Genomic DNA, 23,606 nt, shown 5'->3' with positions numbered 1-23,606 from the left:
TCTATCTTTTCTTCTGTAGTGTCTAATCTGCTATTAATCCCATCCAGTGTATTTTGCATCTCTAGAAGTTCAACATGAGTCTTTTTTGTTGTTGTTCCACATTGCTCCCTAACATGCTCATGTTTTCCTCTGCCTTCTTGAGCACATGGAATATAGTTATAATAACATTTAATATCCCTGTCTACTAATTCTGTCATCTCTCAATTCTGGTTCTGTTTCTATTGATTGGTTTTTTTCCTCCTGGTTAGGTGTTATATAACATTCCTACATTTTGCATGTCTGGTAATTTATTACCAGTAGACATTGTGAATTGTATGTTGTTGGATACCGAATATTCTTGTACTTTAAAAAATATTAATGAACTTTGTTCTGGGACACAGTGAAGTTACTTGGAATCAATTTGATCCTTGCAAGGCTTGCTTCTATGTTTTGTTAGGTATGACCAGAGCAGCTAATTTTACCCCACTACTGAATACCCTCTTGAATACCTAGCTTGATGCTCTGTGTATTAGTGAGGTTTTTCTCACTGTGGCTTTTGGGAACATGAACTATTCCTGGCCCTGTGTGAGTTTTGGGGATTTTTTTCACCTTCTTGGTTAGTTTTTTTCCTGGCCTTGGGTAGTGTCCTCACAACTGACCAGTTCTCAGATGAAGACTTAAGGGGGATCTCTGGGGTTCTCCTGTGCAGCTCTCTTCTGTCCCATACTCAGCCTGCAGACTGTAGCCATCACATACTCCCTGAACTCCCAACCTGTTTCCTCAACTCAGAGTATCTGTTGGGCCCCACCTAAGTTCCTCCTCCCTGCTCTGTGATGAACTGTTTCCAGGCAGTAGGCAAGAATATGTGTAGGGCTCACCTCATTTGTTTCTCTCTCAGGGATCACTGTCTTGAGCTGTCTGTCCAGTGTCTGAAAATTGTTGTTTCACGTATTTTACCTGGTCTTTTTAGTTGCTTAAGGTGGAGGCTAAATCTGGTCCCTGTAACTCCACCTTAGCTGGAAGCCCATTGACTCCTAGTGAAGTGAATGGTTTTTGGTATATTTATTGGTCTTACGTTTCCTTTTTCACTTTGAATCTTTTGATGCTTTTTATCAGATTATAAAGATCTTAATGGTAGGCCCCAATTGTTTCTTAGTTGGAGTGTTCTTATGAAAGTAGCTATCGTTTGGCTTTAAAAGGAGAGAGAAAATGTGTTTTAAAACTATGATAACACATTTACATATAAAAAGATTATGTATATAGATTATGCACTTGCCTTCAGTGACTGCTTTGCTCAGCTCTGCCTCTTAAAGCAAGCAGGGGCTCAGGCTTGTCAGGGTTTAGTGGGCATGTCTTTGCTCAGGTGGTTCTCTTATAAAAGCTAAACACTGAGCTTGCTGGGGGGTTTGAAGTGAAGGAGAGAGGCGAATCTCCTGCCCTTTGCTTCTTCTCTTTCATCCCAGAGGACCCCTGGTCAGGTCACATGTGAAGCAGGGTGGTGGAGAGGATGACAGGGGTATATAGGAAGTACATGTTTCCCAAGAAATACTTACAGCAGTACATTGTCATCGTGGACAGTTTTGTTTTGTGATGGCTCTTGTACTAGTAGGGGCAGGAAACTTATATTGTTTTCCCCTTCTTCCTCTGCTCTCCTTATTCTGGGAGGGAAAGCGAATACCGTTTCCCTGAAAGCAATATTAAGTATCAGTAGAGATCCACTTGGACTCTTTGATAGTTTTCGTCAGGGACTTTTTTTGATGATCCTTGAAGGTATGTTAAAAGATCTCATAATGGCTTTTTATTTTATTTTTTTTATTTTTGGCCGCGTTGAGTCTTCATTGCTGTGCGCGGGCTTTCTCTAGTTGTGGCGAGTGGGGGCTACTCTTTGTTGCAGTGCATGGGCTTCTCATTGAGGTGGCTTCTCTTGTTGTGGAGCATGGACTCTAGGTGCATGGGCTTCAGTAGCTGTGGCACGTGGGCTCGGTAGTTGTCACTCATGGGCTTAGTTGCTCTGCGGCATGTGGGATCTTCCCGGACCAGGGCTCGGACCCGTGTCCCCTGCATTGGCAGGCAGATTCTTAACCACTGAACCACCAGGGAAGTCCCTCATAATGGCTTTTTAGAAATAACCTTTTTTGTGAGAGTAGAGAATGCTGGAATAAGACAAGAAAAATCTCAAAAGGCCAGCCAATAAATTGAATTTTCTCTTTGAGTTCAAACCTTGAAACAGTCCTTAAAGCTAATTGCCTGTCCATTGTTTACCAAAAAAAAAAAATAATAATAATAATAAAACTTCCTTTCTTAGTAAATATTCCAAGGCTTTTCAGTGATTAGCACAGATTACTTCCTGTCTGTCCACTCTTGTATTAATTTGGAAGACAACAGCATTTCACTTTTGCCAGTTTAATATTTCTTCATGTGTTTGAAGTGTAATATACTGATTCATCAGTGTATTCATGCTGATTAGTGAACCAGTACCTACTTCCTCTTTAGGGACTAGTTGCCCTCTTGCATTCTAGAAATGTAGTTTAAGTCACTTATGGTTGATGGTGCCTTTTGAAAATGTGTTTCACGTTGATCATACTCAACAGATCCAAGAAGGGGAATAACTTACACCTAGTTAAAGAACTGTTACATCAGAACTGATGCTTGTTGTCCTCCTAGGTACCCTCTTTCCAGTATCAGTAACTGGGAAGCAAGTTAATTGTTAAAAAGTCGTTTTGGTGAGTATAGAATCAGAGAAAGAGAAGGTAAATTGCTGGTTTAAAAGGCAATTTAATTTAGACTGTGTTGAATGTAAACAAATTATCCTTTCTGAAGGAACATGTCTATTCAGTAATTGCAGAATTTATTTAGAAGTTACTAACTTCCTTTTTTATGTTTTTTGTTTTTTGATTTTGTTTTTTGGCCATGAGGCATGTGGGATCTTAGCTCCCTGACCAGGGATCAAACCCGCACCCCCTGCATTGGAAGGCAAGATCTTAACCACTGGACCACCAGGGAAGTCCCACTAAGTGAGACTCCTTGAAGTGAGCTCCCTGAAGGCAGAGACTGGATCTATCCTTTTTTTCTTAGGCAATCATTCCATTTGTTACATTCCATTTGTTACTGTCTCTACTTCACTTAGTTGTTGTTCTGGGGTTTTATCCTGTTCCTTCATCTGGAACATATTTCTCTGCCATCTCATTTTGTCTAACTTTCTGTGTTTGTGGTCTCTGTTCTGCAGGCTTCAGGGTTGTAGTTACTCTTGCTTCTGGTGTTGTCCCCTCGTGTAGGAGGCTGGTCTAGAGGCTTGTGCAGGCTTCCTGGTGGGAGGGACTGGAGCCTGCCCACTGGTGGGTGGATCTGGGCTTTGTCCCTCTAGTGGGCAGGGCCATGTCAAGGGGTGTGTTTCGAGGTCGTTGTGGGCTCAGGAAGACTTTAGGTAGCCTGTCTGCTGATGTGTGGGGCTGTGTGCCCACCCTGTTGGTTGTTTTGCCTGAGGCATCCCAGCACTGGAGTCTATAGGCTGTTGGGTGGGGCCAGGTCTTGGTGTCAAAATGGCAGCCTCCAGGAGAGTTCATGCCAATGAGCACTCCCCAGTACCTCTGCCACTAGTGTCCTTGTCCCCACAGTGAGCCACAGCCACCCTCCGCCTCCCTAGGAGACCCTCCAAGACCGGCAGGTAGGTCTGGCCCAGGCTGCTATGAAGTGTCGGCTTTTTCCCTGGGTCCTGGTGTGCATGAGACCTTGCGTGTGCCCTCCAAGAGTGGAGTTTCTATTTCTCCCAGTCCTGTGGAGTTCCCGCAATCAAGCCCCGCTGGTATTCAAAGCCAAGTGCTCTGGGAGCTCCTCCTCCCGATGCCAGACCTCCAGGCTGAGGAGCCTGACATGGGGCTCAGAACTCTCCTCTGGGAGAACCTCTGCAATACAATTATCTTCCAGTTTGTGGGTCTCCCACCTGGCGGGTGTGAGATTTGATTAGATTGCGAATGCCCCCCTCCTACCATCTTATTGTGGCTTCTTCTTTGTCTTTGGATGTAGGATATCTTTTTTGGTAGGTTCCAGTCTTTTTTGTCCATGGTTATTCAGTAGTTAGTTGTGATTTTGGTGTTTTCATGAGAGGAGGTGAGCTCAAGTCCTTCTACTCTGCCATCTTGTCTGGAATTCGACAAATATGGAATGAATGAATCAAAGCACTTTATACCTCTGGTCTTTGTAGAAACAGAACATGTCCAAATATCATTATCATACTGTCCTTTCATGTATTTCATACTGATTTTCATATTCTTCCTTCCATCTTTTCTGAGATTTGTACTCAATCTTGATAGAGTTTGTGTTAATTAGATGCTTGTGTTAATTTCTGTTGCCATTTCATTTTGCTTCTGGTAAGCCTTACTGATTATCAGTTTTAGTAAGAGAATGCATCTTCTTGTCAATTATTTGATTCATCTTTTATGTATGTTTAGATTTTGACCACAATGTTTATTTTAAATTGGATCCATAATAGCAAATGTCTATTTCTTACATATTCATTTTTTTGATCTCCTTTAGGGGCATTATTTAGCTTTTCTTTTTAGGTCTAATTTCCCAAACTTTTTCCTTCATCCCTGGACTGTCTTACCTCTAAGTTGTATAAACTACATCTGGAAACAGTATTAGAAAAGAGAATTGATGAGTACTAAGCATTAGAAAATAATTGTCTTGTGATTATCTTATGACTTTAACATGCTGCATTTCTTTGGGTGAATTAAAGCCATGTGTATATAACCTTTTAAATGTCGATTGTGTGTTTGGCTATTTTGTACAGTTTTCCTAAGGACTGTTTGCTCTTACTCTATACATGCAAACACATGCACACATATCTATACATATTTATACAGATGTACATATATAATATTTATTTCTCAAAACATTCCTTTTCTAATTGATCTTGAAATGAGGTGTTGGTCTTGTATCTGTGACAGTTACTTGATGGGGAGAACAGGGTACTGTTTAGCAATAAGTTTTATTTCTCTTCCAAATGTCACACTGCCATTCCTTCTGTTTTCATTGAAAGTGAAAGCTGTTTCTATTTTTAAAAGTTGGGCAATGTATTCTGGTTTGATTGTTGAATGTGTTGAGGTGTATGGTAATTTGTCTTAAATCTGGTCTTCTGTTTCACCAAAGGATCGGAAGGATGAAATCGCCACTGTGGAGACCATCAACAACGGCAAGTCCATCTTTGAGGCCCGCTGGGACATTAACACTTCCTGGCAGTGCCTGGAGTACTATGCAGGCTTAGCGGGATCCATGGCCGGTAAGCCATCACCTGGCCTTCTGTGACCAGCTGACAAGGAGGCAGGAGAGCAGAGCCTGGGGGCATAGGGTACAGATTTTGGAATTAAGACAGGCCTGGGTTAAAATCCTGGGCTTATCACTCTCTACTTTGGTGACATTGAGAACTACTTTATCTTTCTTTATTTAAACTGGAGATGGTAATCTCTATCTTCTTGGTTATTATAAGGATTAAATGAGATGATGTATGTAAAGCACCTAGCCTCATACCTGAGCTGTAGAACAGGTTGTGGAAAAACCAGTTCTTGCAAGAGTCAGTAAGTACATCATATTTATTAGTTTTACCTACTTAGCAAAAAAATTTTCTTTGTCTAGGAACTGTACATCAGTTTACATGTCGGCTGGTTTAGCAGGGCCCAGGAGGGCTGTGGGGAGCCAGAAGTCTGAGGTTTCAGGGTCCTCAGACGCTTCAGCTCCTGAGTCTTTCCCCATTTCTGTTTCATTTCATCTAAGTTATGTAGTGGATGCTTGGTTAATTTTTAGAGGGTTATATTGAGTTGAACGAACATGGTTTTGAAGGATAGAAAAGACTATTTATGTGAAGAGAACATGCAGAAGCAGTGTAAGAATGACTAGAATGAACAAAAGAACAGAGATGGGGTGAGCCCAGTGGCTGGGGCCTGGGAGGGGGCTGGTCTGACAAGTCCAGAGTGAGTCCAGGTGCTGGTGGAGTCTTGGGACAAGTGGTACTGCACTCTCCTTTACCCTCTTTTTCCCCTTAGGCGAACACATCCAGCTCCCTGGCGGATCCTTTGGTTACACCAGAAGGGAACCACTAGGGGTGTGTGTCGGAATAGGAGCGTGGAACTACCCCTTTCAGATCGCCTGCTGGAAGTCAGCTCCAGCTCTGGCTTGTGGTAAGAATGAATTATTCCTCTACCTGTGAGCCACCCTTTCTCCCAGGACACGGTTTCACCCCTGCCCTGCCCCTTACGGAGCTTTGAGGTTATACACACAGATCGTGTCTACATTATTCCCATTTTTTGTTTAATTTATTTTTGTTTATGGGAAGGAAGAAAGTTAATTTTCGTCTTGGAGGTCTTTTTTTTTTTTTAAACTGTCAAATGAATTAGATTTGTGCTACTTGTAAGTTCTCTTCCTTTATGGACAAGAATTCTGGGCATGAATTTCTGTGTAGGGGATAGCACTTAGGAGTTTTGACTTCATTTAGGAAGCAGAAGATAAACTTCCTCCTTCATTTGTGTCTTAAGAGAAGTGATAAACAAGGCTTCCATCGGAGAAGCTTTGGCTGATTAACAAAAAGTTTTCTCACGCTATTTAAAGAGAAGAATCTGTCGGTAAAGAAGACATTGTACCTTAGAAAAACTGTCAGGTTAAAAAAGCTTTACTGTTAGGACACTGTATTGAAATGCAGCTTTTTTCTTTTTGCTGCTTCACGTTCTTTTTGCACATTTCTCTGTGACAGAGGAGAAATAGAATTAAGTTACTAGCTTTGGGTACTTGCATCAAATTAATTAACCTTTCTGGTCTTCAGTTTCAACTCTTATAAAATGGGTCTGATCATACCTACTTCTTACCACTGTTACAAATGTTAAATGAGATTAATATATGCAAAAAGGCCTAGATATGCAAGTATAAGGTATTATTGGCTGAGACACTGCAAGTGTGTGGCTTGGGGTCTGTTTAATGAGAGAAACCAAAGGGGGAAGAGCAAGATATATTTACTTATTAATAACATTTTTGACCTAGAATTTGATGGGGAACAGGAAACAATTGGAGGGGCTTCCCTGGTGGTGCAGTGGTTAAGAATCCAGCTGCCAATGCAGGGGGAACACGGGTTTGAGCTCTGGTCCGGGAAGATCCCACAGGCCACAGAGCAACTAAGACCGTGTGCCACAGCTACTGAACCTGTGGGCCTAGAGCCCGTGCTCCGCGACAAGAGAAGCCACTGCAATGAGAAGCCTGCACACTGCAACGAAGAGTAGCCCCCACTCACCGCAACTAGAGAAAGCCCGCATGCAGCAATGAAGACCCAACACAGCCAAAAATAAATAAATAAATTAACTAATTAATTAACTTTTTAAAAAAGGAAACAATTGGAGTTGTTCTTGATGTGTCTTCTTGTCCTGTCTTCAAGGGATCCTCAGTCTTAAAAGTCTTCCTGTGTTTGTGTCTCGGTAATGCAGGTAATGCCATGGTCTTTAAACCTTCTCCCTTCACACCTGTGTCCACACTGCTGCTGGCTGAAGTCTATACTGAGGCCGGCGTGCCTCCTGGGCTCTTCAACGTGGTGCAAGGAGGGGCTGCCACAGGCCAGTTTCTGTGTCAGCATCGCGATGTGGCCAAAGTCTCCTTCACTGGAAGTGTGCCCACTGGCTCAAAGGTGAAGACAAGACCAGTATAGGAGAACATAAATGGCATGTAGATCCGGCTGTGTCAAGCCTCCCCAGAATATATGTTGGAGGCTTATCCTCTGATTTTACCCAGCTTGTATTGGCAGGGAGGCTGTAGGTATTATTGGGCAGAGGTCTGAAGTGTGCTTTAAAAGTGTGAAGGATAATTAGAACAGCCCACTGGTGTTAGGCTCATTGGGGATGGGAGTCATCTTCTCCTGCCTGTGTCTGAGAGGGCAGGCCCTGAGCTGCCACTTGTATTGTTTGGTGACTTACCTCATCTATAGCAGCCACCTCGGAAGAAAGGGTATTTTCTCAGTTTATTTCGGATTCATTGTTTTGACCTTAGTTTGTGCCCTGAACTCTGTCCGCCTTGAACATAGTAACAGTAATACAAAAGAGTTTCTGCCCATGACAGTCAGGGGAATTGACAGTATTTTTTAAATGAACTCCCTATTCAGACTATAAAGTGCAATTCTGTGGATTCTCTTCAGTGTTCTGGAAAATAATATTTCAAGTAGACAGAGGACAAAGTATACTGAGAACAAGGCTGCAGGTCATGCATAGTTCAAGATGACTTTGGAGGGTCAGGATCTTGTTAATGTAGCATGTAATCTCATTGGTGTTAGACTTCTGAATGCTTTTGTTCTTGTTCTGTAAGATCATGGAGATGTCAGCTAAAGGAATTAAACCTGTTACCTTGGAACTTGGAGGCAAGTCTCCACTGATCATCTTCTCAGATTGTGATATGAAGAATGCTGTGAAGGGGGCACTGATGGCCAACTTCCTCACGCAAGGCGAGGTGTGTACCTGACCCAGGAAGAGGTTTAACGGGAATCTCCACCCCTTCATCTCACAGCGTGTTTTAAAGCTTGTTATTTTGAAATAGTTTCAGACTTACAGAAAAGTTGCACAAATAGTACAAAGAATTCCAATCTATCTTTGAACCAGGTCCCTCAGTGTTAACATTTTATCACATTTACCATTCTGTTGGTATGTCTATACCTACATATGCATATTATTACTGTTTTTTTTTCTGATCTGTTTGAAAGTTGCAGACAGAAGATCCCTAACCTCTACAGTCCTATGTGTATTTCCTAAAAACAAGTGCATTCTCTTAAATAAGCACAAAATACTTAGTAAAATATATAACTTGTTATTAATGTAGTACTATTACTCAATCTATAGCCCTTATTCAGATTTCTCCATTTGTTTGACTAATGTCCTTTTAGAAACAATTTTTTTTTTGCTGGTCCAAGATCTAATCCAGGAAGGTGTATTGCATTTACTTGTTGTGTCTCTTTAATCTTACTTAATCTGGAACAGTTCTAAAGTCATTCTTATCTTTCAGGACCTTGCCATTTTTGAAGAATACAGGCCATTTATTTTGTGGAATGTCCCTCATTTTGGGTCTGTCTAGGTTTTGTTTGTTTTTTTTTAATTGGATTCAGGTTATGCATTTTTGGCAAAACACCACAAAAATGATGTTTTATATTTCACAGTGGTGTTGCTGACTTTGATCACTTGCTTAAGGTGGGTCTTTACAGTAAAGTTACTATTTTTTCCTTTGTGGTTAATAAGTATATTGTAGGAGATAAAGTGAGACTATCTTGTTCCTTATCAAACTTTAACCTACTAGTGTTAGCACCCTTTGTTGATGTTTGCTGGAAACATTTTTTTCTGGTGGTCACCAAGTGGTGTATTTCCAATTCTGTTACTCCTTCTACCTTTATATAGTTCACTGTCTATTACAAGAAAGAACTTTTTTCCCTTTTCCTTAGTTTGTTTTTCATTCATTATATCAGCATGGACCCATGGCTTCTTATCTCATTCTACAAGTTATAACCCATTGCTAGTATTATTTATTTTGATGCTCAAATAATTGCAGATTCATGTAGTGGGAGCCTCTTTCTGTGACTTTTTGATATGTTCTCATTATTCTTTGAGCACTTCTTTACTTCCTGGCACAGCAAGGTGTTCTAGACACATCTTGTGCTTTCTCTGGTGGAGCTCTGTAATGAGCCATCTCTCTAAGGAGGCTTGGTTCCATTTAGTGGTAAATGGTATTTAGAAACCCAGATCTGGGTGCCAGGTGTACTCGTTTCTACTGGAGTATCATTGCTCCTATGTCTTCTCAGAGGCCAGAGCCAGGAAATGTATATTTGGCATATGTGTATGTATGCACAGACACATGTATTATGTATCCATCTCTATTAATAACTACAAGTTTATACAGATATTTTCAATCATTCCAACGCTGCAAGGTTTATTTTAGCCTCCTCCCTTTCATATTTATAATTTCCTTCTCTGACAGTGATGAGACATTTAGCTTCCATTACTCACAATGTATGTAGTTACTCCATCCTAGAATATGTTTATAATAGTTTCAGATTTGTGAAAGTACACTACTGTGAAAAATAAACCTTCTAACTAGAGTGCAACATTTTTTTTTTTTACAGCCCTTTTTGTCTTTAGCCTGGGGCACAGTTAAAATTCTGTGTTCAGAGGTTAATGAGTCAGTTCTTCCTTCACCACCCCCTTCAGTATGGTTATGATATTCATTTTAAATAATGAGTTTGTTCGTTTCTGTTTGTATTTCATTTGGGGTTTATTTTCACCCATCCTTGCTTCAGGCGAAATACTAACATGGTTCTAAATGTCAGAATTTTACCAAAAAAGCAAACAGAAATGGCATTCCTCCTATCCCTTCTACCCACTCCCGTTCCCTCCTTCTTCCAATCCATCCCTATCCAGCCAAATCTGTTTCTCATTTTTCCTTCCTATTTCTTTTTACACAAATGACCAGGTACTTGTATATTTCTTATTTTCTCTTCTTTCCTCAACACAAAAGATAGCTAGTAGTAACTAGTAACTAATAGTAACTAATTAGTAGTAACTAGTAACTAGTAACTAATAATAGCTAATAGTAACTCTAAGATATTAGAGTTACTGTTTTGCTTTTTGCTTTTTTCACCTGGAAATCACTTCATTTCATAGAAATCTTCTTTCTTCTTTATAGCTGTGTAGTATAATTCCTTATATAGCTGTTAGTTTATTCAACTACTCTCTTTTGGATGGGCATTTAGTTTCCAGTATTTTGTGATTACAAACAGTTCTGCAGTGAATAACCTCGTGCACATGTGTGTTCATATTGTTGGAGATATATTTTCAGAGTAAATTCCTAGAAGTGGTAAATGTATATGTAATTTTTTGTGCCTATTTTTTTGTGGTAAAATATATATAATATAAAATTGACCATGTTAATCATTTTTGAGTGTACAGTCCAGTGGCATTAAGTACATTCACATTGTTGTGCAGCCATCACCACCATCCACCTCTAGAACTCTTTTCATCTTACAAGACTGAAACTCTACACATTAAACAATAACTTCATAAATCCTTTCTTCCCAGTCCCTGGTAACCACTTTTCTACTTTCTATCTATATGGATTTGACTATTCTAGGTATCTCATATAAGTGGAATCAAACAGTATTAGTCCTTTTGTGTCTGGCTTATTTCACTTAACTTAAGGTCTTTAAGGTTCATCTATGTTGTAGCATGTGTCAGATTTTTCTTCCTTTTCAAGATTGCGTAGTATCCCGTTGTATATGTATGCCACATTTTCTTTATCCATTCATCTACTGGTGGACATTTAGGTTATTGCTACCTTTGGCTATTGTGACTAGTACTGCTATGAACATTGATGTACAAATATCTACTCAAGTCCCCGCTTTCTTTTGGGTACGTACCCAGAAGTGGAATTTCTAGATCATATAGTAATTCTGTGTTTAATTTTTCAAGAAATTGCCATACTGTTTTCTACAGCAGCTGCACCATTTTATGTTCTCACCAACAATGCACAAAAGCTCTAATTTCTCCACATCCTTGCCAGTACTTGTTATTTTCTGGTTTTTTTGGTCACAGCCATCAGAGTAGATGTGAAGTAGTATCTCACTGTAGGTTTTTATTTGTATTTCCCTTATCATTAGTGATGTTGAGTGCATATATAATTTTATAAGATAATGCCATATTCCCCTCCAAATGGGTTGGACCAACTTGCATTCCTACCAACAATATATGTGTGCCTATTTCCTCACGAGGTAAGAGGTGATATTTCATTGTAGTTTTAATTTCAATTCTCTATGAATGAGATTGAACATCTTTTCTAGGCTTAAGGACCATTTATATGTGTGTGTGTGAATTGTGCATAACTTTTATCCAATTTTATATTGAACATCTAGTCATTTCCTTCAATTCTTTTTGTAGAGATTTTTTTTCTTATTCACACATAGCAAAGTTCACTTTTTGTCTTTTTGGCCATGCTACAACGCTTGCAGAATCTTAGTTCCCCAACCAGGGATCAAACCTGGGCCCTTGGCAGTGAAAGTGCCAAGTCCTAACCACTGGACTGCCAGGGAATTCCCAAGTTCACTTTTTTTGGTGTGTTACGCTATTTTGATTTTCCCTCAGTTTTTATAAGTTATTTAAATATTGGTGATAGTACCCTTTATCTGTGATGTACGTTGTAAATGCTTTCTTCCAGTTTGTTGTCTTGGCTTTGTTTAGGATGTTTTTGCCATGCAAAAGATTATTAATTTTATGTAGTCAAATTTATCATTTTTTTCTTTCATTGCATCTAGATTTTGAGTACTAGTTAGAAAACCTTTTCCTGCACCTAAGTTATAGAAGAATTCACCTATATTTTCTCTCAGTAATTGTTTTTTTATTCTATTTTTAGATTCCTTATACATTTGGGGGTTACTCCTGTGTACAGTATGAGATTGTATCTTATTTTCCACATGGCTAACCAGTGGAACCATTTGTTACTAATTCATCTTTACTCTAGTGGTTTTAGATTCCACCTTTATCATAAACTAAATTTCCTTGAGTACTTGGATCTATTTTTGGACTTTCTTTTCTATTCTACTGTTCTGATAGCATTTGAGTAGTATTTATGTTCATGTCTGTGGGAGGGTCTAAATAGTCATTACTTGTGTATGTGTTTTTTTTTTAAATTTTGGTTGCTACTTGCGGGCTTTCTCTAGTTGCAGCGAGCAGGGACTATTCATAGCGCTGTGTGGGCTTCTCATTGTGGTGGCTTCTCTTGTTGCGGAGCACGGGCTCTAGGCGCACACGGCCTTCAGTAGTTGTGGCTCGCAGGCTCTAGAGTGCAGGCTCACTAGTTGTGACGCATGGGCTTAGTTGCTCTGTGGCACGTGGTATCTTCCCGGACCAGGGATCGAACCCATGTCCCCTGCATTGGCAGGAGGATTCTTAACCACTGCACCACCAGGGAAGTCCCATTACTTGTGTTTTTAGAGACAAACATTGACTCTGCACCGCCCTACGTTTTTATTAGACTCAAGACCTCAGTTCTTGTTCTATTTTTACTCTTCAGTCCCTTCCACTCTTACCTCCTGCTCTCAAAATATACAGCCAAATTGAGCATCTGAGATGAGGAAATAGGAGAAGTCCTATGGGTCATATGGATCTATTAATTGTTTTAAGGAAATTTAAACAAAAACAAAGGCATAACTTTTATCTCAAAGGGCAGAGAGTTTGTGTGTGGGGTAGTATGTCCACAATTACATGTGTGATACAATTCAGTATGGTGATAATTTTTAGGAGTGGAACTAACCTTTAAAGAAAGTATACTGTCTCTTAAATTTAAAGCTGTTGGACTTTTTTTCCTTTTCCTTTTTTCCCCCTCATCTACATATAAATTTTTATGTGTCTGTCCTTTAGGTTTGTTGTAATGGTACAAGGGTATTTGTGCAAAAGGAAATTCTTGATCAATTTACAGAGGAAGTGGTGAAACAGACCCAAAGGATAAAAATTGGAGATCCCCTCCTGGAAGATACAAGGATGGGTCCCCTGATCAACCGACCACATCTGGAGCGAGTCCTTGGGTTTGTTAAAGTGGCAAAGGAGCAGGTGAGAAACAAGTGGAGGTGAGATGAGAGGAGGGGGAGGGGTAGTTACTCCTAGGTTACTTGCTCTATGCTTCTTTCCTATGGTCATATCCATTTGGGAGCTGTATTCTGCGTTGTACTTGCCGTGGAGTGACTAAGTATGCATTTGTTCAGGACACAAGTGGCATTTCAGGAATGCATACTGGGGTTTTATGTTTAACATAAAATATGCGTTCTTTTTTCTTTTTTGGCAGGGTGCTAAAGTATTATGTGGTGGAGACCTCTACGTACCTGAAGATCCCAAATTAAAGGATGGGTATTACATGAGACCTTGTGTGTTAGGTATGTCCTCTTCTTGTTTGCTTTTAAACAGTTTGAATTAAATGTCAGATAGACGAGAATATTTATAAACTGTGTATATGGTGTAAGGCAAGGGTTGGCAACTGTGTGTCCCTGCTACTCAGATTTAAGGAGTAGTTCTCCCTTACCTTGGAAGCCTCATGTGTGCCCCTCCTCTTCTTGGACAATGATATCAGTTACCTGGGACTTAACTGGGTGTACGGCTGTTGTTCTAGAATCAAGGCACTCCAAAGAAATTAAAGGGCATGTTTGTTAAAAATTCAGTGATGAATTTCTTTTCTCAAGAAAGTTGGTAAAGAATGTGCTTTTCTTTGAACTTTAGATCATCAATATAATAAAACCAATTTGTTGGACAATATATTAATATTTTCAAAAATTATATGATATAATAATTTTAGCACTTCCTTTCAATCTGAAAAATCTCCTGGTTTGGACAGTCAAGTATGTGGTCATCCTACTGTCCCCACACCCATCTCCTTCCCTTCTACTGGGGGTGACACTGTTCTAGATGTTGTTGTTGTCATTTACTTTTCTCTGTCATTTTATATTGTATGTTAGTATCTCCTATAAAAATATTGCTAGTTTCCTTGACTTTAAAAAACTATATATAGATGGAATTATGTTGTATAATTCCTTTCACCTTATCCTGAAGATAGATTCAGCTGATTTTTGTCCCTGAGGTTGATAGTGGTGTCACTTTTCAACACTTGATATTTGGTGCAGTTTAACCTTTTAGCTCTTGCTAAAAAGCTAAAGATCCGCTGAGGCTTAAGGGCTGTGAATTTAGCATCCATGCTATGGATTAGCTTGTAGCTATTAAGGAAGAGGGAAAACTTACTATAGGTTTTTACGTAGAAAATACAGGTTAAGCAGTAGTGTATATGGTATTATCCCAAATCTATTAAAAATCAAATATGTGCATGGGAAAAAGAAGGAACAGAGAATATGCATCATAGTATTTTTTTTTAAAGGAATCAGGTTTCTGTTTTGTTTTTTTTTTAATAAATTTATTTTATTTATTTATTTTTGGCTGTGTTGTGTCTTCGTTGCTGCACATGGGCTTTCTCTAGTTGTGGTGAGCGGGGGCTACTCTTCGTTGTGGTGAGTGGGCTTCTCATTGCAGTGGCTTCTCTTGTGGAGCATGGGCTTTAGGTGCACAGGCTTCAGTAGTTGTGGCACGGAGGCTCAGTAGTTGTGGCGCACGGGCTTAGTTGCTCCGCGGCCTGTGGGATCTTCCCAGACCAGGGCTCGAACCCGTGTCCCCTGCATTGGCAGGCAGATTCTTAACCACTGTGCCACCAGGGAAGTCCGCATCATAATATTGATAGTGGATTTCTCTAGATGCTGGGATTAAAGGTGATTTTTTATTATACTTTGTGCATTTCTGAATATTACAGATTTTCTACAGAGAACATGTATTTTACAATTAGGAAAAAAAATATTTTTAAACAAACTGTGAACCTATGCAAAGGACAGTGAGCTAACTACCTTAACTTCATTCTAGTGATTCTGAAAGCCTTGTTTGTCATCTACAGCATCAATATCACTTGGAAAACTTGTTAAAAATGCAGATTTCTGGTCCCTGCCCTAGACCCCCAAATGTCACTTTCAGGGCCCAGGACCTTGAGATCTGCACATTAATAAGTCCTCAGTTCATTTTTACGCATGTTAAAGTTTGAGAATGACTCCAGAGCCTCAATCTTTAGATTCATTTACTTGAGATTTGGGGCTAGAGTATAATGAGTGTTATATGTGGGGCAGGAACCTTTTCTTTTCTCATAACATCAACTGCCGCTTTATCCCCTCATCTCTTTTGACTCTCCAATATAGAATGCGTTGCACACAGAGCCATACTGTGTTATCAACCTGTGTAAGACAAACTGTATTCTGGGACTGTTGGGTAATGAATTGTCTTGAGTAATTTAATATTCTGGCTAACAATTTCCGTAAAAATTGTATGTGGCTTAGTAATTTTCAAAGATTTAGATTATAATAAACTATCCTTAAACACAACCTAAAATTATTTAATATACCTTTGAAGATAGTTTAGGTGTCCCCAGAGTACAGTGTAACGTACAGACGACCAGAGTGCTGTTCTTACTTTGTATGCACAAGCTCTGATTCATCTCTTATGAGATTTTAGAGTCCTCCTCTTTGTAGATATGTGAGAAGTTGGTTTTTAGCTTTGGCTAGTGCAAAGCTGGTGTTTAAAGTAGGGTTCTCAAGCTGTATTTCTGCCTCCACATTGTTTACATGTATCACACAACCTTACAAACAACATATCTCACTCCATGCGTGGTTGCCAGCATTGAGGTGAGCTGTTCTTCAGCCAGAGTGCGGATAAAAGCACCACTGTCTTGAGGATCAGTGGGGTTCAGTATTTCACATCTAAATATATGAGCTTCTTTAGACATATATGCATATTTTAAAATGTCATGTGTGAATTTAATCTTTTTAGGGAATTAACCACTTAAAAACTTAAGTACATTTTCATATAAAATGAACACTCCTTCAGTTATTTCTAAGTTATTATTTTTTTTGCATTGTATTTTCTTTTTTAAAAATATTATTTCTCATTCTAATCATATCAGAGTCATTAAGAAAATGTGAAAAAATATAAAAAATGTTAGTCATGTGTACATTTTAACAGAAATTGAGAGGATATATACAGTTTGTATCTTTTTCAGTGAGTGTTAATCATGAGCATTTACTTATTAAATTTTCTTCAAAAACATAACTTTTTTTTTTTTTAGTAATCATTTTAATTCATTTGGAGTGCATCCTACACACACACACACACACACACACACACACCGTTTTTTTTGTTTTTTTGTTTTTTTGTTTTTTTATTTTGGCTGCACTGAGTCTTTGTTGCCGTGCATGGGCTTCTTTAGTTGTGGCACATGGGCTTCTGTAGTTGTGGCATGCGGCTCCAGGGCACGCAGGCTCACTAGTTGGGCCACGTGAGCTCTCTAGTTGTGGCGCGTGGGCTTAGTTGCCCTGCGGCATGTGGGATCTTAGTTCCCCAACCAGGGATCGAACCCGCGTCCTCTGCATTGGAAGGCAGATTCTTAACACTGGACCACCAGGGAAGTCTCCAGAACATTACTTTTTGAGGCTTCATAGAAATTCATCATTGGGTTGTGTACCATTCACGTGATCATCGCATCTGTTTTGGATGTCTAGTTTGTTGCTTCTAGTTTTGACTGTCACAGGAATGTTGTGATGGAAGTCCTTGTATGTACATCCTTGTCCACCTCCTTAGCTATTTCCTCGTGATGAATTCAAAAAAGTAGATTTAGAATGAATACAGAGGCCATGGCTCCTTAATACGTAGTGTTAAATCGTCATGCAGAAAGGATGCTCGGATTTATATTCACACTGAAAATGTCACATTGAAATTTCTCTAAAGCTGTGTATTCACTGTTTACTGTGAACAGGAAATTTTAACGTGCCAGAAATAATCATTCCTTCGCTGATGTTTGGTTTTTTAATAATGTTTGCAGCTAATTGTAGCGATGACATGACCTGTGTGAAAGAAGAGATCTTTGGACCGGTTATGTCCATTTTATCATTTGACACTGAAGCTGAGGTTCTGGAAAGAGCCAATGATACCACTTTCGGACTAGCGGCTGGTGTCTTCACCAGGTAGGTGGGGAAGGACACCCCAAATGGCTTTGAAGAAATGGGGCTGCAGTGTCTTCTTAGATATGTAATTGATCTTATTCCCTCACTGGAGTTTGCCCTCACTGGAGTTTGCCCTTACTGCATTTTCATCAGCACTTTCTATTTGCTTCAGCTAAAGTCAAAAGATGGCAAAGTAGCATTTCACAGTTAGCCCTGAATGGCCAGAGAACCCTAGTGTTGAGTTTAAATTAGCTATTAGCTTTATTGATGAAAATTCTATCCTTTTTTCATTCATACATTGAATAAATATTTAAGTTTCTGATCTACGTAAAGCATCATGTTAGGTGCCTATTAAAAACATGTATGTCAAGGAATTTAGAAATCCATAAGCATATAAATACTGGGCAGTATTCTTCAAAGCCATGATTTTTAGCTTTATAGTAGTCCCTAAATTAGAATGCATTGTAACACATGTGGGCCTTTTTTCCATTGTTGTGTATTTAGGGTGCTATTTCCAATTTTAACTATTGTAAGTTATGTTGGGATTAATATCTTTGTACATAAACTTTAACCACTATAAGAAAAACAAAAAGTGATTTTGGAGAAAAATTTCTTAGAAAATGCTTGCAGATTGCTTGTTTATGTACAAACTCTGATTAGTCTTTGGCAGTAGTAGGCAGTTTTCTAAGACTGTTTACACTTGGGATTATGCTATTTCTTTAGTGATACACAAGGTTATTATTTTTTGTAGTTTTGTGGTCAGGAACGTGGGATGGAAGACCCAAGTCTCCCTTGAAGACCTGATGTAATAGCTTCTTTTTGAGTTCTGAAGAAAAAAGTGAGGAGCTACTTTTTTTTTTTTTTTTTTAAATAGACTTTATATTTTAGAGCACTTTTAGGTTCACTGCAAAACTGAGTGGAAGTACAGAGATTTCCCAACTACCCCAGCCCCACACATGCATAGTCTCCCCCATGATCCACATCCCCCACCAGAGTGGAACAGTTGTTAGAATTGATGAAGCTACATGAACACATCTTTATCACCCAAAGACTATAGTCCACGTTAGGGTTCACTCTTGGTGTGCATTCTATGGGTTTGGACAAATGTATAATAACTTGTACTCACTGTTGTAGTATCATACAGAGTAGTTTCACTGCCCTAAAAGTCCTCTCTGAGGAGCTGCTTTTTTGTTTGCTTGTTTTGTTTTGTATTTTTGGGCTGCGCCTCACAGCTTATGGGATCTTAGTTCCCCGACCAGGGATTGAACCCAGGCCCTTGACAGTGAAAGCACAGAGTCTTAACCACTGGACTGCCAGGGAATTCCCAGGAGCTGCTTTTTTTTTTTTGGTATATATATGTATATTTTAAAATATTTATTTATTTATTTATTTGGTTGTGCTGGGTCTTAGTTGTGCACGTGGGCTCCTTAGTTGTGGCAGACGGGCTCTTTAGTTGTGGCATGTGAACTCTTAGTTGCAGCATGCGTGTGGGATCTAGTTTCCTGACCAGGGATCGAACCCCGGCCCCCTGCATTGGGAGCATGGAGTCTTAACCACTGCACCACCAGGGAAGTCCCAGGAGCTGCTTTCTTTCTTTCTTTCTTTCTTTCTTTCTTTCTTTCTTTCTTTCTTTCTTTCTTTCTTTCTTTCTTTATTTCTTTATTTATTTATTTTTGGCTGTGTTGGGTCTTCATTTCTGTGCGAGGGCTTTCTCTAGTTGCGGCGAGCGGGGGCCACTCTTCATCGCGGTGTGCAGGCCTCTCACTGTTGCGGCCTCTCCCGTTGTGGAGCACAGGCTCCAGACGCGCAGGCTCAGTAGTTGTGGCTCACGGGCTTAGTTGCTCCACGGCATGTGGGATCTTCCCAGACCAGGACTCGAACCCGTGTCCCCTGCATTGGCAGGCAGATTCTTAACCACTGCGCCACCAGGGAAGCCCTAGGAGCTGCTTTTTTTGATTTGAGGATTGAGTGGGATAAGTCTCTCCTCTTGCTTTGCTTCGCCACCAAAATGCAGACAAAGGCCAGTTACAAAGGGGGGTAACTCCTTTTTTTTTTTTTTTAAAAAAAAAAAAACAGCTTTGTTGCGATAATTCATGTACCAAACAATTCACCTATTTAAATTGTACAATTCAGTAGTTTTTAGTATATTTACAGATTGTACAACTGTCATTATAATCTAATTATAGAACATTTTCTTCATTCTAAGAACAATAACAGTTACTCTGCATTTTCCCCTCCCCCCAGTTCCTGGCAACCACTGATCTACTTTGTCTTTATAGATTTGCGTATTTTGAATATTTTACATAGATGAAATCATACAGTATGTGACCTTTCACGACTGGCTTCTTTCACTTAGTTCATCTACTGGCTTCTTCTCAAAGTTCATTTATTGTTATAGTATGTATCACTACTTTATTCCTTTCTACTACTGAGTAATATTCTGTTGTATGGATATATCACATTTTGTTTATTCATTGACCCATTGATAGACATTTGGGCTGTTTCTACTTTTTGGCTATTATGAATAATGCTCCTGTGAGCATTCATATATGAGTCTTTGTGTGGATATTTGTATATTTCATTTCTGGTATATACCCAGGAGTGGAGTTGCTGGATCCTATGGTGACTCTGTGTTTAACTATTTGAGGAACTGCTAAACTGTTTTCCAAAGTGGCAGTACCATTTTACATTCCCATCAGCAATGTATAAGGGGTCCAGTTTCTCCACATCCTAGCCAGCAATTGTTATTGTCGGTTCTCTTGATTTTAGCCATCCTAGCGGTTGTGCAGTGGTGTCTTGTATCAGTTTTGATTTGCATTTCTGTGAGTTGTCTTTTTACTTTCCTGATAGTCTCATTTGCAGCACAAAATTTTAAAATTTTGTCAGTGTAATTATTCTATTTTTTCTTTATCTGTTACTTTTGCTGTCATGTCTAAGAAGATTGTATCTAACCGAAGGTCATGAAGATTTATTCCTGTTTGCTTCAAAGAGTTCTGTGGTTTTCACTCTGACATTTTAGGTCAGTGACCCATTTGAGTTAATTTTTGTGTGTAGTGTAAGAAAGGGATCTTCCTTCATTCTTTTGCATATGTATATCCAGTTGTTCTAGCACTATTTGTTGAAAAGACTATTTTCCCCCATTGAATTGTTTTGGCACCCTTGTTGCTGCTACTTACTTTGTACATGCGTTTGGATGAGACTATAAAATTCAAATCCTTATCTATTTTGCATGGATGGTGTAAGATTGTAAAACACATCTTGAAGAAACAAGAATTTGGCAATGTTTTGAGACCCTTAGAAGTGACAGTCTAACTTTTCCTGTTAAGGTTGTAGCAAAAGAAACAATGAATAACCAATGCATTTTTTCCTTCATAGGGACATCCAGCGTGCCCACAGAGTGGTGGCTGAGCTTCAGGCTGGAATGTGCTTCATTAACAACTATAATGTCAGCCCAGTGGAGTTGCCCTTTGGTGGATATAAGAAGTCAGGTGAGGATCTGGGAACTGTGAAAGCAAACCCCCGTCTCTAGAGACACTGGTCATAATTCAGTCCTTATGGAACAGGTTCCTAAACCTGTGTGTGTATCAGAATCACCTGGAAAAGTATATGAATTCCTGGTCCTCCCCAGGCCCACTGTATGCGTCTCTGGGAATGGAAGCTGAGCATCTTTATTTTTTCCAAAAGCTCTCCAGAAGTCTTTGATGTGTAGACTGGATTGTGAACAGCTGACATACATCTTAGAAAGGTTTATCTCATGCGTAGGATTACTTTTTCCTCACAGTCTGTGATTGCCATTAAGTGTAAAAGCACCCCTAGGCGTTCTAACCATGGCAAGTTTGTAAATCTAGTCTGTTAGGAGATTTGAGGCATCAGGAACATAGCCATTACTTTGAGGTTCTTTCTTTGGAGTTTGTTGCTAATTTCACCAATTCTGTATGAAAATTGGTTTGGACTTTGTAGGTGCACCATTCTAAGAGTCTGACCCCTAGTCTCCTGGCAGATATTTATGGCCATCACAGTGTTGGCAAACATATAAACATGGATGAATGGTGATGAGATGGTGGGTGTTAATTTGACAGTTTTATGTGGTATTGCGTTTGGTATCATTCTGGCATTCTCTAGTCATACTTCACTAGTCATTCTTGTCCCTGTGGGTACCTGGAGGAGCTGTAACACAGACGTAAATGCAGGGTAGGAACCAAGGCTCTGTTTTATTAATTAATAACCCTCAGTTTGTTTAGAATCTGCAGCTTTGGCCTCAGTGGGGCCTCTGAGGCCAGCTTTCCCTTCCCTAAACCTGAATCTTTGGATCAGTGCCCATGGATATGCCTACATGAGATGAGAGGGACAGAAAGCTGGCCTAACATGCCCAATGGGCTCCATGCTGAGAGGATTTGGAAAGGAACAAAAGGCAGAGTGAGGCCTTAGCAGGGCCATTGTGTATGTCCCATTTGGAATGATGCCCCCTGGAGATGTGCATTTTTGGAGACTGGGCCTTGCTCTTAGGATGCAGAGCCTGCCTCAGTCTGGGGTAGGGGACACAAGGAAGGCTGTCCTTTTAGCACGTAACCTCATCTACTAGTGATTGGCAGTGTCTTGACTTTGAGTAACCTGAGAGCCAAAAGGGTCCACTCCCCACATGAGTGGACAGAGTGTAAATAGTAGGTGCTCTTACAGATTTAGTATAAGAGAAGGTTAATAAGCCTATTGTGTAGAGTTAAGTTTTAAGTTAGCACTGACTTTCAAAGGCATCAGGTTGATTGATAATTGTAGAGAATGCTCTAATGCTTGATAAGAAAGTCTGAACATTTTTAGACCTTAGTCTAGAAGAGTAGATACTAGAAGTTAATAGAAGAGTAGATACTAGAAGTTAAGAGTCATACTGGTAAGAAATGAAACCTAAATATTTCCCCACCCCCAAAGGCTAGTGTGTCCCTTTTCCCGCGTCTAGCTCCACAGCTAATACATGCAGTTGAGGACTTGATCCCAGAATTTCTTGGCCCTGCGCTCTTCCCCAGCCCTGGGAGCAGTGCCTGTTTCTGCAGGTCGCTGTGGCTGGATTACCGCAATGGCTCACCCTCACCCTTTCTCTTCCTTTCAGGGTTTGGCAGAGAGAATGGCCGTGTGACAATTGAATATTATTCACAACTAAAGACTGTGTGCGTGGAGATGGGTGACGTGGAGTCTGCTTTTTGAAAAAGTGCAGTGAAGCCAGTGAACACGGCCAGGCCTGGGAATAACGAGAACCAGCTCTCTTGACCGTGGCCGTGCAGCCACCTACCAGTTTAGATCCAGAATGTTGGCCATTCAGGATAAGAGAATGGTTCAGTGTTACTCTCCATCGCTTAATCAATTTCCTAAGTGAAAATGTGCGTAAGTGCCTTTTAGATGCTAATCAAGAAAGCTGTGATTTTCTTTAAAGCAAATTTCTCTGAAATCTTTGAGAGCCGCTAGCACACTACTGGAGAACAGGGGGAGGGAACAGGATTGTTCTTCCACAGAGCCGACCCACTGACAGGTTGATTCTCTAGCTTGCTTTAAAGAACCCGTGCCTTTAGAGGTTCCTGGGGGAATCAGCAGAGATTTCTGCTCCTTGACATTTTTAAAGACATGGCCCCTTGTCATTCCATTCAGAAGGCTGGCAGTCGGGAGAGAGGGCTTGGCTAATAGACGGGTCAGTTTGATGTGAATGCTGACTGGCCAGAGCCAGCGCTGCGAGGATGGGGGAAACCGGCTCCAGTCCTTGAGTTACAGCTTGCTCTCTTATGACAGAAGAGTTTCCATTTAAACGTAGAGATTATTTGTAATCCACTGCAGTATACTGAAACTAAATAAATCACACCGTCAGTCCTTTCAGTGTCATGTTTTGAAGCTATACACATCTCAGGGTTATAGGAGGACACAGGATAGGGCTCAAGTTAAACATTTAAGGCAGAGGATTTGACCTTCTTTGCAGTGAGTACACATGGGCAGGCTTCTGTTGCTGTAATGAACTTTCAGTGGCCCATTCAGACTTCTGGGCTCCATGTTCTTCCCAGCCCAGATAAACAGGGGCTGT

General features: G+C 40.0%; 1 protein-coding gene across 1 annotated transcript in view; it reads left to right on the top strand.

Annotated features, from left to right (window-relative positions):
* The window catches only part of ALDH9A1 (aldehyde dehydrogenase 9 family member A1), a 28,475-nt gene extending 5,077 nt beyond the window's left edge, over positions 1 to 23,398 (top strand). The window contains exons 3-11 of the mRNA XM_036860365.1: positions 5,128 to 5,257; positions 6,018 to 6,152; positions 7,443 to 7,639; positions 8,311 to 8,451; positions 13,395 to 13,583; positions 13,816 to 13,903; positions 17,428 to 17,569; positions 20,924 to 21,036; positions 22,650 to 23,398. Coding sequence (XP_036716260.1) covers positions 5,128 to 5,257; positions 6,018 to 6,152; positions 7,443 to 7,639; positions 8,311 to 8,451; positions 13,395 to 13,583; positions 13,816 to 13,903; positions 17,428 to 17,569; positions 20,924 to 21,036; positions 22,650 to 22,744 — 1,230 coding nt within the window. The 3' untranslated portion in view covers positions 22,745 to 23,398. The remainder of the gene's footprint in view (positions 1 to 5,127; positions 5,258 to 6,017; positions 6,153 to 7,442; positions 7,640 to 8,310; positions 8,452 to 13,394; positions 13,584 to 13,815; positions 13,904 to 17,427; positions 17,570 to 20,923; positions 21,037 to 22,649) is intronic.
* The last annotated feature ends 208 nt before the right edge of the window (positions 23,399 to 23,606 follow it).

Source organism: Balaenoptera musculus, chromosome 1 (genome assembly GCF_009873245.2).
Source record: "Balaenoptera musculus isolate JJ_BM4_2016_0621 chromosome 1, mBalMus1.pri.v3, whole genome shotgun sequence".
NCBI classification, from domain to species: Eukaryota; Metazoa; Chordata; class Mammalia; order Artiodactyla; family Balaenopteridae; genus Balaenoptera; species Balaenoptera musculus.
This window is presented reverse-complemented; position numbering and strand designations above follow the sequence as displayed.